This window comes from Chiloscyllium punctatum, chromosome 17 (genome assembly GCF_047496795.1).
Source record: "Chiloscyllium punctatum isolate Juve2018m chromosome 17, sChiPun1.3, whole genome shotgun sequence".
In the NCBI taxonomy this organism is placed as follows: Eukaryota; Metazoa; Chordata; class Chondrichthyes; order Orectolobiformes; family Hemiscylliidae; genus Chiloscyllium; species Chiloscyllium punctatum.
Window position 1 is genome coordinate 69,458,997 of NC_092755.1, and position 17,396 is coordinate 69,476,392.

The 17,396-nt window shown below is 39.7% G+C and overlaps 1 protein-coding gene across 2 annotated transcripts in view; it reads left to right on the forward strand.

Annotated features, from left to right (window-relative positions):
- The first annotated feature begins 6,846 nt into the window (after positions 1 to 6,846).
- aacs (acetoacetyl-CoA synthetase) overlaps positions 6,847 to 17,396 on the forward strand; it is a 153,838-nt gene continuing 143,288 nt past the window's right edge. Inside the window, exons 1-2 of one of the 2 annotated variants that reach the window (XM_072587395.1) lie at positions 6,847 to 7,294; positions 8,380 to 8,483. In XM_072587395.1, the coding sequence (XP_072443496.1) occupies positions 7,165 to 7,294; positions 8,380 to 8,483 (234 nt within the window). In that variant the 5' untranslated portion in view covers positions 6,847 to 7,164. The remainder of the gene's footprint in view (positions 7,295 to 8,379; positions 8,484 to 17,396) is intronic. The other variant, XM_072587394.1, reaches the window with a different exon arrangement.

Genomic DNA, 17,396 nt, shown 5'->3' on the forward strand with positions numbered 1-17,396 from the left:
CAAGGTCTCTGATGAAGTCAATGGATTGGCACGTTCCGTTTCCTTTTTCTCTCTTGCTCTTACCCCTTCCTTCCCTTCCCACTAATTCTGGCCAATGTTTATTAGTCCTGCCACTTTGGGTCATTTGAAGCAAGAGCTTGACTTTGTAGCCTCATTGAAGCAATGGGGTGATGTTTAGTTTGTGCCAATTTATGCCTTTTCAGCATTTGTCAGCTGTGGAAATGTGAGGCACAGACAACAATAACTGAGCAATCAGGTAAGCAAGCATAATAATGTGATTTCTTCATTTGAAATGTCAGAATTTGAAATTGTTCTGACCTTGTAAGGATGCCTTGCTGAAGTGGGAAGTCAATTTCTTAACCAAAGGAATTGTGACTAAGGGAATTGGGATTGGGATGGATCAGTGCATTTTATGACATTAGCTGCTTTTGAGTATTTTACATATCTTGTATTGCAGAGGAATAATTCCTTCATTTTCAAATGATCCATTACAATCTAAAGAGTCAAAGAGAATCATATGGCAGTGTAAATGATGACCAGCCCATATTGCTTCACCTTAAACATTCCATAGATGTGACATGAAATGTACCAATGTACCAATCATTATCCTGAGGTGCCTTTGGTTGATTTGAGATATCAGGACAGGGCATGGAAACATTTCACAATTTTAGGGACTGTCGTTGTTTGCAGAAACAGGGAGGCAATGGACTAGTGGTATTATCACTGGACTGTTAATCCAGTAACCCTGGTAAGGTTCTGAGGACCTGTGTTTGAATTCCACCATGGCAAATGGTGGAATTTGAATTCAATGAAAATCTGGAATTAAGATTCTAATGATGACCACAAATCCATTGTCAGTAAAAATAAAATCCATCTGGTTCACCATCTGGGAAGGAAACTGCCATCTTTACTCTGTCTGGCCTACATGTGATTCCAGATCCACAGCAATATGGTTAACTCTTAACTGGCCTATGGGCGATTTGGCCTAGCCAGTGAAATCCTCTTTCCATGGACAAATAAAAAAAAGTTTGCAACAAAAATCCAGTATCAGTGAACGGGTGTGACTTGACTGCAGAAGAATGGGTGTAGGTTCCAAATGAATGCTGAAGCTGATATGAATGGATAAATTGAGATTAAGTGTTAATTCAAGTACATGGTGTAGCCAGGATATGTCTGATAAAAGGAAAGAAAATCATTAGTTTCTATGATTTGAAAGACAATGCAGAATCTAAGGAGTGGTAGGGAAGATAAATATGAGGTGGTGAGCGATAAAATCAAATTTAAAGCAGTTATAGAATGCAGATACAAAACAGACAAGAATATTAGAACTCTAGTTGCAAAAAAGAATCTACCTGGAAATGTATGCAGATGAAAAATATCAGAAGTAAAATCATTCCAATTACAACAGTATGTTACAAAATGACTACCACCCATCATATTGTGTATCATTGATAACAGCATATCATTCCAGGTACCTACTTCGGCTCTCTTTGTGTTCTAGTTTGTCTCTGTTTCTGTCTTTCACATCACTTCTCTTCCCTTGTTGTTGTTTTGATTCTGTCTTTTTTCTTTTCTACTCCTGGTGAATCTTGGTAATTTTATGCAGTAGTGAAAGAATCCGTCAGTGACCGCATTTCAGATCTGGGTTGCAGAGGAAAGTTGACCCTCTCTGCCTGAACATCCTGAACAATGTTTCTATTTAATAACCATCTCATGCCCTCTTGAATGTCTCTCTGTACCTGCCTCCACCTGAATTCCTAGCAATAGGAATGCCCTAAGGTGTGATAAAATTTTCACACTAACATTGTATTTGCTTCTTTTGAAAGTCACTTCAAACCAATGCTCTCTCATTCTTAATCCTTTTACAAGCAGAAATAATTTCTCACTATCTACTCTATTTAACTCCCAATAACTTTGAAACTTCTATTAGATTGCTTCTTTTTTTCTCTCTAAGGAGAACAGTCCTGACTTCTTCAATGTATTCTCAGACTTGAAATTATTCAGCCCTAGAACCACTTTTTTGTAAATCTCTTCTGTACTCTCATTCATGCGTTCACATGCTTCCTATAGTGTTGTATTCAGAACTGTACACAATGCTCCAGCTCATGGCTAACAAGTGTCTTTTACAAGTTCAACATCACCTCCTTGCTCTTGTGCTATATATCCCTAATGGTAAAGCAAAGAACACAGTATGCTTTATTAATAGCTCTCTTTACTTATCCAGCCATCTTCAATGATCTCTGCATATATACATCCAGATTACCTCCCCTCCTGCACTCTCCTTACAATCGTCTCTGTTATTTTGTATTGTCTGTCCATGTTCTTCCTACCAAAGTGTATACCTCAGACGTCCCTGCATTGAACCTCATCTCCCATCTACCTGTCCACTCCACTAACTCGTTGTGGTCCTTTTGAAGTTCAATACTGCCTGCACAGTTTACAATGCTTCCAAGTTTTGTATTACCTGCAATTTTGACATTGTCCAGTGCATTCCAAGATCTAGACCATTCATATCATGAAAAGCAAAGGACACACTACCGACCCCTCCAACCCCCAAAAAATCATTTGTTTCAAGTAAGTAATCTGAAAGCTTTCTGAGTAGAGGCATGCCGTCCTCTCTCCCCGTTCTATTCGAGTGCTGTATTGAACATATTGCAGGTTGTTTGGAAAAGGCAGGAGAATGGCACTAAGTCACAGTACCCATTTGGAGAGCCAGCACATCCATGATGGGTCAGATTAGATGAGATTACTTACAGTGTGGAAACAGGTCCTTTGGCCCAACAAGTCCACACCGACCCTCTGAAGAGCAACACACCCAGATCCATTCCCCTACATTTACCCCTTCGCCTAACACTACGAGGCAATTTCGCATGGACAATTCACCTAACCTGCACATTTTTGGACTGTGGGAGGAAACTGGAGCACCCAGAGGAAACCCACGCAGACACAGGAAGAATGTGCAAACTCCACACAGATGGCCTCCTCTGAGCTGGAGCATTTCTGTGACTTTAGTGATTCTGTGAAGCTGTAGTGCTGATGTTTAGTGTGAAATAGTTGTAACTAATTGTGCATTCCATCCTCAAACCCCATTTTGGAGAGTTCATCCATCATGTAGCTGTAGACATTCTGGCAAAGACCTTCTCATGGTCTTAGCTGATGAGACACTCATCCCTTCCCCACACAATCATATCCCTCAGTAACAAAAGATTTACAGAGATCTTCCTGCTGGATATAGCACAGACTTGGTCTGGGTGTATTACAAACTCCAAAACAAACTTAACTCAATTGGCAATGACAGAATATTATAAACTGCACTCAACCATGAAATGGATTGTAAATTTCTCATTTCATTGTTCTTTCCCTCCTGCTTGTAGACGACGGTGTTGATGCCTTTTCTCATGGTTCCATAGAGTCAAAAACAACTCAGTCAGTAAGCTGCTGCTTCTAGAAGTCTTATTTGCCTTGATGTTGTTAACAGTCTTAATCTTACTCATCCACAGTTGTGTATTTGCCCAGACTTTCTGCATACGGTCTTCCAAAGACCTTTGATAGATGACAGAGAGAACTGGAAAGACAAATGATTTCTGTGGGCTTCATGTCATAAAGGATTTTCTGATCTTCAGAATATCAGATTTAATTGTTGGCACCCATCCGTCTTCTTCCTTTCGGCTGCTGATCACAGAGCTCCGTCTGTGTGTGCACTTTTTGTTTGAAGAAACACGAGCACATCTCAGCTAACTTTATGGAACAGTGTCTGTGTAGGAACATAAACATGGAGGTCTCCACAGTAAAGAGTCAGGTTTGCTAACTCTTCATATGAACATACAGACAAGGAACAGGAGGAGGACATTTAGCACTTGGAGCCTGCTCTACCATTTAATAAGATCTTGGCTGATCTGATTGCAACTTTCACTCACATTCCCAACTACCCATGATAATTTTCAACCTTTGCTTCCCAAGAAATCCTCACTCTGTGCCTTAAACTTATGCAAAAATTCAGCTTCCATCCCATTTTTGGGAAGAGAATTCCAAATACTCAAGACCTTCCATGAGACAAAAAAATCCTTTGCCTCATCTTTGTTTTAAACTAGTTCTAGATTCTCTCATGAGAAGAAACATTTTCTCTACATCTGCTCTGTCATGACCTCTGATGATCAAGCATGCTTCAATCAAGTCACCTCTTATGTAACTTACTACCTGTCTGTATCCTGCATTGCACTTCCTTGAATCTTTCTATAGTCAACACAACCTCAATTTTGGCTTCCAACTCTCTGGTTTTCCTGAAATTGATAGTCACCTCAGATGAGGCAGTGGTCAGAAACGAAGTGAACCTGAACATGATTATTCAGGATACGAACAGGAAATCTATCCTTGAATGTTCAGAATAGCCTGGTCTCAAACAGATATATCTATATGATGTGCCACCTGTATGGTTTCTGATGATATTGTGAGCGTTGCATCTGTTGCTATTTCAATTAGGATTCTGGACTTGGCGCCTAGTCTGCTGTTGGCCTTGCCAGATTATCCAGCCACATTGATGATATAGCTAGACATGATTAGATGTATTGTTGTGGGGTTTGGGTATTTAGTTTCACAGTGTAATGTTGCTACAGCCCATGGAAATTTCTGCAAGAATTATTTACTTACAGCTTGATCTATATATGTATTCACTTTACCTCGGTTAGAACCTCAATTCTCTCTCAGCTCTCATTATTTAATCAAGTGAGTCTGACATTATCACTGCATCATCATCATTATGTCTGCTTTCAATGTTAATCCCATTATCATACATTAGCCATTTTCTTGAAAGCAATTTGCTAAATTAGGAGCAATTAACTCTTGTGCTGTTTTCCGGATAAGTCAGATTGCCAAGGATACCATGCTTCCTTCTCTAAAGGACACCTCTGAACTAAATAGGTTTTTGTTACCATTTGATAGATTTATAGTATTTGAAAAGTGTGGTGCTGGAAAAGCACAGCAGGTCAGGCACAATGTTAATCAGATTGAGGGTGAGAAAGTGGATCTTCATGGTAACTTCAGCCAGTACAAAAATTGAACTATTGCTTTTGGCATAATTCTGCATTGCACATTCCTGATAAAGGGCTTACGCTCAAAATGTTGACTCTCCTGCTTCTCAGATATGCTACCTGATCTGCTGTGCTTTTCCAGTGCCACACTTTTCAACCCTGACCTCCAGCATTTGCACTCCTCATTTTCTCTCAATCGCTGGATTTATAGTAGCATTATTCAATAATCAAATTCAACTTTAAGTTTCCCAGTTGCTATTGGCTTTGAATATCTGTCAACTGATGAATGCCAGACACCAATGCAGTGAAAAATTGACTCCCTGGTATAAATCTGGACTAATTGCTATGTATCCTAATGTTTATGATGAGTGAAGCCCCAGATTGAACATCATCAATAAACTACACACCAGTTTTGTGTGTTTTTCAGTTTCATTATTTGCCTTTTAGTGTGAGCAAACTAAGTGACCAATAAAAATTTCATGCAAAATATGAAACAGCAAACCTCAAGTGAAATCTATCTGTTAATTTATCATAATCACACCAGAGATCTGTTATTTGATCTATAATTCTCATACATCTCTGAATCAAAACCACTTAATTTGATGTTCGCATGACCATGACCTTTACAGCCCATTTTAAGGTAAAGGTGCCATTGTCCCAGACAACCACACTTTCATTAGAGAGAGAGAGATGACAAATGGAGAGTTTAACTTCATAGTCACCATACTGAGACAGGGGTAAGGGTGAGAATGTGGGGCCTTCATGGTAACTTCAGGCAGTACTGAAATTGAACTTATGCTGTTGGCATCATTCTGCATTGCACGAGCCACCCAGTTGACTGGGCTAACCAACACCATGATGAAGGGCTGATGAAGGGCTCGAAATGTCGATTTTCCTGCTCCTTGGATGCTGCCTGACCTGCTGTGCCTTTCTAGCAACACCCTCTCAACTCTGATCTCCAGCCTCTGCAGACTTCACTGTCTCCTAATCAACATCATGGCCCATTATAGCAAGAGAACAGCTCAGTGATAGTATGAAAATTCACTCAATAAGTAAGTGCACACCCTCTGTCATATATACCTCTTTCCCAACTGTCAATTCCACCCTATGGACTGAGAGATGCTCTGACCTGCTTTGCAAAGCATTTTTCATAAGACTAGTTAATTTCCATTGATTGTGAAAAGTTTAAAGAAAACAGAGACATAGGCATACCAGAGGAAAACTGAACAGTCTGACATAAAAGTGGATAAGTGGCCACCCCTAAGCTTACGGGATCAGTGACATAAGCACAATGTTATCGTATGCCAGGATGACGAGTGACTATAATGTGTAAAATTATGTTTGCAGTGAGATTCAATTAACAAATCTGAAAACAAGCTGAACAATTGTTACTCCCCCGGAAAGAAAAAAAAAAGACACTTCAATTTCACCATGTATTTATTTATACTTAGATTCAGCCTCCTCGCCCACAAAGTAGATTCTCTGATGATCCAGTCTAAACTCCCCGTCAGCCACCCCCACCCTGTGCGCACTTGTTGGTATTGTCAACCACACTCGAGCTATCGTTTCGGTGATTGGCTGCAGTCCCGATCAGCTGTAAACGCCTCCGGAATCTGATTGGACAAAACGGCGGCGTCGGCGGCGGCTTGAATCTGAGTGGCGACGGGCCAACGCCCACACATCCTGTCACCGCCATTGGTCCGTTGCTGAACCTGGGGGGGGGGGCGAATGTCTGTTGTCAGCTAATTGGTCACACCTCCAGCGCGCTCGACTCAGCCGATAGGCGACGCAGCCAATCAGAGCGCGGCGTGCTGATGGGCCAAGCGGCCGTACCATGTGGAGAGAGGGGGAGGGGGAGAATCTAGTTTTAAGGTGTGCGGTTGCCGCCTCCTCGAATGATTTGCCTTCTTCAGTTTGATCCGGAGGAGGCGAGTTTCGGTGTCGTGTCGTGTCGGGGAGGGGAGTGTGTCCGTGTGGCCCGGATATCAGCTCGTTGTGAGGGCTCCTGCTGCTGCGAGCCGCGCGGACACATTGTAACCAAGAGCGGACACATTGTAACCAAGAGCGGACACATTGTAACCAAACGGGGACACATTGTAACCAAGAGCGGACACATTGACAGTGATACCCAACGAAGATGTCGAAGGAGGAGGTAGTCAGCGAGGTCATTGTGGAGTCCAAAGTGATGTGGTATCCCGACTCCAAGAGGAACACACACATGGACCGATTCAAGAACCTTATCAACGAGAAGTTCGGTCTGCAGTTGGGTAGGTCTGTCTGTGTATGTGTGTGTACGGGGGTGGGGACATCGCCCCTGGGGACTCCATCTGTTGCAACCTGAGCTTTTCTCCAAATTTCTCCCCGTATCCAGTGTAAAATCCTTTATCGTTCCATTACCTCGACCCCGCACGACCTCATCCAGGCTTCTGTCCGTATTGCTCCTTTCACTCTGGTCTGCTTTCTAATTCCCGTTCGCCAAATTGGTGTCGCCACTTTTGAGGAGATTGTAACCCCCATATCACTTAAGACGTTTAATAAAGTTCACCTGTCAACTCCAAGACCAGTCCTTTCTTCAGCTGTGACAGGGGGTATTATCCTAGGTGTACGTCCTGTAAAGAGAAATTGTTGGTAGCTAACTAGTTCCCTGTCAATATTTGTCAGAATGGAATTGTATATTTAGAGTAATTAACCAGGCCATTAATCCGAAACTGTGATGGCAGCGCGACAAACCAAATTCTTGCAAATGAAACTTGGAAGAACCTGTTCTGAGCTTTGTCTGACTAACTCTTCTGCCCTTTAATTGCCAAGTCGTCTAAAGCAATTTTAAACTAGCATACCATAGTTGCACAGTAAAATCAATGATAAGTTGATGGTTTGTGTGCAACTAATGGCCATAGGCACACTGACAATGTATCTTTTCACAAATTAGTTTGTAAACATATAGCAACGGTTAGTAATTTTGTCGTGATTGGAAAGTTTGGAGGACTCTGATCACTTTGGCATGGTACTTTGGTAACAAATCTGTAAAGTTAGCCATTTGTCAGATGCTGCCTTCAGAACACAGTCAGATAATTGTAGTTCTGTAGGTCACATGGCTTTGGTAATTGAAAATTAAAAGCCTTCCATAATTATTTAGATATAATTTAATTTTGATAAATCAGTGTATACCAATTGTGTGTTTTCCCCCATTCACCTTTGTATCTTTGATTGGTGCTAGTGTCTTTAACAATTGGACATTAAATGGTGACTTGAAAGTGTATTTATTTCCTCCATCCTTATCATTTATAACAAACAATTAAGACAAGACTTTAGAGATCCATATTTAAAACTTAAATATCTTTTGTTTTCTCAGCCAATTATAATGAGTTGTACCATTGGTCAGTTGAGAACTACCCGGAGTTTTGGGCAGAATTTTGGAAATTTAGTGGATTGGTTTACTCTCGTCATTACAGTGAGGTAAGTGTTTTTGTTTTGGGTTATCTTTAAGTCACATGACTTTTGATTTAATGTCTTCTGTTGTTAAAGATTCTTCATAAGTGCATTAAGGGATCTGTGCCAAAAGATGAAAGTAATGTGCCATTAAGAGGACCAGGCTGTCTGCTCAGTGACAGCAACGCATTAATGTTTTTTTCCATGTGTGGTACAGTAGTAAGAATGCAAATAACCAAGGGTTTAAGGTATCTAATACAAAGCAGCCATTGTGATTTGTGACCGCTGACTGGTCCTGAGAACAGTGGGATACAGTAACCTAATTGTGCAGTTGTATGTGTTTCTGGACAGGATTGTTTGGTTGTTTTATTGTATGAGTGACAACTGACAAGACCTAAATAATAATCTGGATTGTGAAAACACTTGTAGCACAAGTAGGACATGTTTGGGGTTATGGCTTTGTGTTTGTACAAAGGAGTAATTGGCAAAAAGATATTTGGAAAGCATTGGACACTGTGCCACTTGGGCAGTTATGCTGAAGTTTCTGCACAATTGCATAAATTTTGAGCATGAAATCTTCCTTGAAGAAGACACTCAAGTAATCCAATCAGGTATATTGAATTATTGCTGGAGGTTCATCACCACTTAACATCTTTTTAATCCTGTTTTGCAATTACACTGGACTTTGTTTTCAGAGAACTTAGAATCTAAGAATTGAAAGATGAACTTACACCATGGATTTCGCTCTCCTGCTCTCTCTATCTCTTTCGGCTCATGTCAACTACATTCTTCAATACCCCCATTATTGTTGTTACTATCTCTTTCTCCTTTGTCAATGTTCCATTCATTCACTTGATCATCTGTATCACGTTATTCAGTCATTGGTTTCCTTTTCATGATATTGTCTTGGTTCTTCCATTATAAATTAAGCTGGTGTCCTATCGTCTTCCACTTTGTTTCACACAACTCTCGATTACTTCAAGATAAGCTAATTCATCCTTAATTTCCATTTCCATATTTCCACCTTCTGCCACCCCTGGATACTTGAAACTGAGAGTTTCCTTCAAGCCTTCATGCCTCCACTTTGATCTTTTTCCCCGAACTAAAACTGACTGTCCATATATATTGCATCTCTGGTCTACTGATCTTCATATCCCTATCCTCCATTTGTGATGAAAGGTGTGTAAATTTATTATCGCTTTTGGAATTTGTATTGGTTCAACAAGAGGTGTATGCGGACATGAATTGGTGCTTTGAAATTAAAAAAAAGTCACACATTCTGTACCAGTGACCCAAATTCATCAGTTCTAATAGATCATGTGACTATAATCAAGAACCCCTGGAGTGTTTATGGAATTAGTTATCTATAATTTTGGATTTATGACAGGCCACATTAATTCTGTAGGATAAAGTGAGCACTGCAGATGCTGGAGACTAGAGTAGAGAGTGTGGTGCTGGAAAAGCACAGCAGGTCAGGCACCATCTAAGGAGCAGGCGAATCAACATTTCGGGCAAAAGCCCTTCTTCTTTTCTACGTGTCCTGATGAAGGGCTTTTGCCCGAAACGTCGATTCTCCTGCTCCTCTGATGCTGCCTGACCTGCTGTGCTTTTCCAGCACCACACTTTCGACCCACATTAATTCTGTGTTCAGTTCAGAAAATACCAGACTTTTAGTTGAGAAGACATAAGAGTTGAGTTCAGAAGCAAGTTTTAGTTTCTTTCTTAGCAGGGTTAAGTATAGAGGAAACGATTAACTGCAAGAATAGTGTATTTATCCCCTAGTTTCCAAACCTGGAGAATTTGGGTCTGATATCTTCCGATTGTTAGAATTACAAAACATTTGGGCCATGAGATGTGTTTTCTTCAGTACCCTGAGACATAGCGTGCTAATTGCCCTTTAAGTAAACAATAACATTCAATTAGCTTTCCGAATTACTTGCTGTACCAACAGACTAACATTTTGCAATTCTTGCACTGGGCCACCCAAAATGCCTTTGCATCTTTGAAATCTCTCAGCACTGAGATATAAGCTTTTTTTAAAATTGCTCCTGCAATTAAAAATGAAAATGAACAATTTTCACATTTTTCCCATAAGACACTCCAAATGCCATATCTTTGTCATTCACCTCAGCTGTGTACTTTTGCTTTTTGTATCGTTCTTTATTTTCTTTGAGCCTAGACTATTTCCATTTCTTTAACGATCCTTTTCTTTTACTCTACTGTGTTTTCATTCTAGCAACACATTTCTTTTGCAGCTTTTCTGCTTCCTAATGATTGTTCACACACTTTATCAGTTTTTCTAACTGAGTTTATCACCAAGTTCAATGAATCTTCTACAGTGTTTCTTATAACTTTTTAATTGCTTTTGGCTGTCTCCCCATCTGTTCTCTGAAATCCCCCTTCGCTTGCAGATATTTGAGCTTCCACACTCGATCTGTCTACCCCTGCTCTGCGACTGTACTTTGGAATTTGTTCTGCATGTTGTTCCATGGTCAGTGTCTCTACCTTAGGCTTTGCAGTTCTTTGTTTCATTTTCATGTATAAATTTTCTCCTCAAGCTATGTAGAGAAGTTATTACATACCTCTGGAACAGGTGGGACTTGAATTTAGCCTCCAGGTCAAGGGGTCAGAACACCATCACTGCAAAATTTCTAATTATGATGTACTCCAGCTGTCTTTCTGAATTGCTGTTGTTATCTATATTTTTGGTATCAGGTGTTTAGTGTTATCAACTAGGAGAAAGTGTGGACTGCAGAAGCTGGAGATCAGAATCAAGAGTGTGGTGTTGGAAAAGTACAGCCGGTCAGGCAGCATCTGAGGAGCAGGAGAATCGGCATTTCAGGTGGTAGCTTATGCCCAAAATGTCGAATCTTCTGCTCCTCGGATGCTGCCTGACCTGCTGTGCTTTTCCAACATCACACTCTCGACGTTTAGTGTTATCAGTTGGTAAGACACCGTGAACTCCAGAATAGTGGTTCCTTCATCATTTGCTTCTTCTAAACTGTGTCCATCATGATGCATCTTGTTTTCTTTCTACGTGTTCAGCTGCTGTCACTGGCCTGCCACTGCTTTGAAATATATTGTCTATCTGTTCCTACAATATCTTTTTCTCCTGTCATCCACACCAGAGAGATGGCACGGTGGCTGAGTGGTTAGCACTGCTGTCTCACAGTGCTAGGGACCTGGGTTCGGTTCCCACCTCAGGCGACCGTCTGTCTGTTTGCACATTCTCCCTGTGTCTGCGTGGGTTTCCTCTGGGTCCTCCGGTTTCCTCCCACAGTCCTAGGATGTGCAGATCAGGTGAATTGGTTATGCTAAATTGCCTGTAGTGTTAGATGCATTAGTCAGGAGCAAATATAGGGTATGGGGAATGGGTCTGGAGGGTTGGTGTGGACTTGTTGGACTAAATGGTCTGTTCCCATACTGTAGGGAATCTAATCAAATCTGTGTGGTATATAATTCTTCATTCCTTCCTTTCAGCTTTATATTGACTCTGATTCTATTGCTGATTTCTGTCTACTCCCAATATCTTGTCCTCATTTCCATGCTTAATTCAATTCCAACACCATTTCTTCTTCCAATCATTCCACAACAGTGAAGTTTATAACTGTCATCAGTTTCTCTGGCTGTGGCAGCTTGTATTCCTTTGTTTACAATGACTTTAGTCACTTCACTCCATTTCCCATCTGGCTACCAACGTTTAGACTTACAATTTTGAATTTGACATCTTTTCATCTCTCCTTTGGGCATTCTTCTTCAGCTATCCTCATCTTTTACTCCTGCTGCTAACCCTTTCCATTTACTTGAGATTGGGACTAGCACCACTATATCCTGTTTTGCCTGCACCAATGGCTGAACGCAGTTCAATCCTTGCCATTGTAGGAAGTAGTATGTGCTTAAAAGAGAGAATTGAGGCTGAGGTGGATTTGAGAAGGGATTATTGGAAAATTGGAGGATTTGGCTGATGGGTAGATTTCTAAATTACTGAGGAATTGAATTTAGAAATCAGTTGTTGAGGTTTAAGTGAGATTTCAGTTGTACACTGGTGAGCAACTGATCTGTGCATACAGGATATGTGGGGCCTATAAATTTTGAATGAGTGAACGTTTTTGCTTCTGTAGTGTTTGCTTTATAGCACTGGATCAATACCCATTTTGGTTGCGCATTGATGGGATAAGTGTGTAATCCCTGATGATTGGATGTAGCAAATATTGTTAAAAAGCTATACCAATAGTTGTTGATGTCTACTGTGGGTATTAATACAGCATCAACCATTTTCTAACCTTGAAATATAAATTTGAGGAATTATGCTGTTTTAATCATCTTATCATGGTTACTAATGTGAATTCCTGAGTACTAAAATGATTTTAATGTTTTATGAAATAATCCACTTGTATTTTAGATTAATACAAGTAGTGCATTTGGTTAAAATTATTCCAGTATATTTGGCATGTGTTTGATCATATTATATACACTCCCCTTCATCTGCGGTTTCACTATCCATGTACATGAGATTGGCTCTAGTTCCCTTTTCTCATTTGATGTGTGTGGTCTGTTTGCCTAGTCCTTTGTGGCACATTGGTGAGTTTTATAGAAGCATTATCTGTGTTTTTTGGCATCTGTAGGAAGTTCATGCTCCTACCCCACCTTGGGTAATCAGTATTTGGTTTAATAATTTGTAAACGTATGTTGGTCACCAATAAGTTGAATAGTGAATCCAAGATAAACCTCTTTAACCAGAAGAAATCCGACTTATATACTATGCATCTAATTGGAATTCCCAAATGCTGAAGATCAGTAGGGTTTGGTGGTGCTAGATTAATATCATTCCTTTATCGTCGAATTATTTTCTTCATGCTGCTTGTCATCGGTAAAGATGCTAGGACTGGCTGAGGGACATCAGCTACACATTCATTAATAAGAACACTAGGTACTTCCTGCGATTCTCCTGCATGATGTTTTAAACTTGTTTTCACTTTCGCAACTTGGACACTTTCTGCAGAAGGAGAATGTGTGTGCCCATTAATTGTTTTTATCACAGTGCCGCTCTTGCTGTGGATCCGTCCATTATATTGGCCCCTTTGTTCACATCGCCAAAAATTAATACTTGAATCACTCTTGGATAGTTTCTCAAAAATATATCTAAAACCATTGTGGTAAAACTTCTTATTTCCACGTTTACTAATCATTTCTGTTTCCATATTAAAAATTCCTGTTCCAAAAATACAAGCTTAAAAAAAACTCTTCTGTAATGAAAATAAGTTGTTACTGAAACAATGCAAACACTACCTTAACCAATATGACGACAATTTTATATACTACCAATATTCAAAATATACAACTTATATTGCAGTGGCGAATCGTCTTCAGTGGCCAATAGGTGGTGGCTAAGTGTCCTTGATGGTCAAAGGGCAGTGGCTAATCGTTGGCGGTGAATCTGCTGTGGCAAATGGTCCCATCCCAGTTTCCACGCTGTAGGGATTTTATAATTGTGGACTGAAATGGGAAAAAGATTATTTTGTGAACCTAGGACTGTTGAAGGGATGGTTGCATTTTTTTTACGTGATGCTAATTATCAGTGCTGTTCACATTGCAGCACCTTCAATCAAAGAGGAGGGACTGCAACAGGCTGATGCCAGCAGGTGGAGATTCAACTGGAAACAAGTGGCTGAATGGTCTGGGGAATTGGGACCAATTATCAATGACTGATAAAGGCTTTCTGCATGCCAGCAGCTAGGTGATTGGCTCCTGAGATAGCTGCGTGTGTGCGTGCGTGTGTGCGTGTGTGCGCAAATGCTATTGGACCTCCAGAAGACGAGATGCTCTTCTGCCCGCAACAGTAAAAGAGAAAGCACCCCAAGCCTGAAGGAAGTCAGTTTATTTCTCCATTTCAGTTGCTATAAGCTGTGGCTCTTAATCAAACAAATCTGAGATCTTCATAAATGTGAATTAATCACTCTGCTGTCTGCAAGCAAGTGGAGAGGTACACTTGAGGAGCTTCTGGTTCTGACAAGCCAAAATAATGATCTCTGTGAACATTATATGGCCGTGGATCATTGAACGGGTTTTCCCATCTTTCCGTGAGCATGTTTTCTTGTGTGTGTCTGCAAGGGGAGTTTTACAAAAGGGTTAGAGGTTTCACAAGCATTGATGGTTCATAATAATTTATCAGTAGCTAGAACCTATTTGTAATTCTTGTTAAGTATGGAAACTTAGTATATGCTTTTGTCAACTTTATTGCATAAGGTAGATAATTTAGGGAATGTTTTACACTTTTTCTAAAATGTTTACCTTTTTACGATGCCTCTGGGAATAGCAGGGCTTAATTACCAGCATGCTGTCACTAACACAGTGAGTTGTAACATAAGATCAGTGCTGGGTACTTCATGCTGACAATTGGCCATTTTAAACCTGATGCCTTGTCAGATCAGATCAAAGAAATTGACACATTCTGAAATGTTTAGGAGTCTAATTTTTTTCTTGAGTCCCTATTTTGTTGAGATGTGTGGTTTATTTCTATCTCTATTGCTATTGCTATCTATCTCTCTCTCTCTCTCTCTCTCACTTTTTTAGCTCCTCCTATGAAGCTTTCTGGACTTCCTTTTGGTCCATTGATAGGAAAAGAAACTGGCGAATGAGAGGGTTTCCTGGTGCACCTCCAATAGTGAACAAGTGTTTTATTTGAGTAATGAGTCATAAGTCGTGAGCTGGCTTATACAGGTCATTTGACGAGGGTGATGGCTTGGTAAAGGTTTTTTTTACATAGTCAAATCTCTATTAGGCATTAGGGATTTAAAATTCTTGCTGTATTGCTATAAGTATTTGTTTGTATTGCTGTGTGATTTTTTTTGTCTGCTTTTGTTCTACTGGTCATCACAGACCAAATTACATTTTCTTTAAAAATGTTACTGCTTTCAATCATTTTGTTCTAAGGATGAACAATGGGGTTGACTATAACCTGGCCACTATTCATTCATTCTTCATTCTTGGAGTGTTGCTAGCTAAGCTAGCGTTTATTACCCATCTCTAATTACCCAGAGGGCAGTTCAGTGACCACCAGATTGCTGTGGGTGTGGTGTCACATGTAGACACTTAAATGTGTTTTATGGGTAGAGTTAGTTGTTCTTAAAACTGTGCCATGCAACTAGGTGTTAATTTGGAAGTGCTTTGGAAATTTGGAAATGACCAGTCCAATGCAAACTGACTAATCGGAACAAGCATGGCTTTGTGCAGTACGTCAGTGGTGAATTCCTTCGGGATGCATTTTTAGAGCTTATGAAGGACAGCAATGTTTACTGTCAGTCGCTGCATTCCTGCCAGCCAACTGCAAAGAAATGTTAATGGAACAGTTTGTGAGCTCTGAATTAAACTGTTGAGTTGTAGTGACTAAAGTGGTAGGCTGATTTTCTAATGTTTGTTTTCAGATAAGAAAGATTACAGCAAAATTTAATGTGATCTTTGACACTCCCTATTTTAGATTTGTCAGGATGCTATAGTTTGAAGATGATGATTAAGGTGGGAGTTGTAAATTTATTGAGATCAACTTAACAAATTTAGATGTAACCGAAGTATGTGTTCAACTCATTGCTGCTAGTGCTTTGGAATTATATATTTTATTTGATAGTTTTCTTGGAGACCAAATCATTTAAAACCACAACCACCTGATGGAGCAGCACTCTGAAAGCTAGTGCTTCCAAATAAACCTGTTGGACTATAACCTGGTGTTGTGTGATTTTTAACTTTGTCAGCCTCAGTCCAACACCTGCATCGCCAAATCATTTAAAAATGTTTGCATGCACTGAAGCACACTTTTGAACAGTCCTGCTGTAGCTATCAGGTAGCACTTGTACCTCTGGGTCCAAATGTTTTTGGTTCAGATCCTAGTCCTCGGATATGAACTGAGCTCCATCCAGGTGAACGTTTCAGAGGAGTTCTGAGAGAGTGTTGCACTATTGGAAGTGCAATCTTGTTCTTTTGAGAGATTCTTAACCAAGGTTCTATTGCTCTCTTTGGATGCAAAATATTTCTAGACCGTACTTCAAAAAAAGAGGACTGCCTTGGTGAATAGTTGTTATTTAACACTAAAACTAGTAATGTCATTACTGTTTGTGAAGCCCTGCAGTACATAAATTGGCTCCACACGTTTGTTACAACAGTCATTCCACCTCAGAAGTATTTCATTGGCTGTAGAATGCTTTGGGATGTCTTGATATTATATTAACCCCATAATATGAAACTAGATTGAAATACTTAATGCTGCCCAATTTTATTTCCATTCATTGCTTTCTCTTCCAATTATGATACTGTCATTTGCATTTCAATCTACTATCTTATAGGTTGTAACTTTAAAGAAAAATAGAAAAGATAATGCTCACTTTCTTTGCCCCCAGCTTTTTGTTTTCTGATGGCAATGAATGGTGTGCCACTTTTTAAAATACAGCTGCGGATTGGGCGTTTCTGGGGCCTTTGTTTTTATTGTCATTTCTGTTGCTTTTCTTTTATTGGCAATGAGTGAAATGCAAGAGTCCAGTTTACCCTTAGTTGTGCAATGAAGAATTTCTATGAAAGTGTAATATTCATATTTTTGCACTTGTCCACTTTATTGATATCAAAACAAAGGATGAGGCTGAGTTTTAGTTTTAAAATTGCAAGAAAGTTAGCAGTAGTTGCACATACTGTCATAGAATTAATAACAATTTTGTGAAGAGATGTCAAGTGGAAAAAAGACTAAGTATTTTTGTACTTAATTTGGATTTAATTGTTATCCCTTTTCAAATCAAGTCTTGCAATGTACACTGTTTTTCATATCCCTGTACCAAGATTATTACAATATAATGTTGCAATTTCTGTTTGTTACAAGTTGGAATGAGGATTAATTCAACCTAAATGCTGACAGTTGATTTAAATTTACGAATGGTTAACCCTTCTTTTTAAACTTGA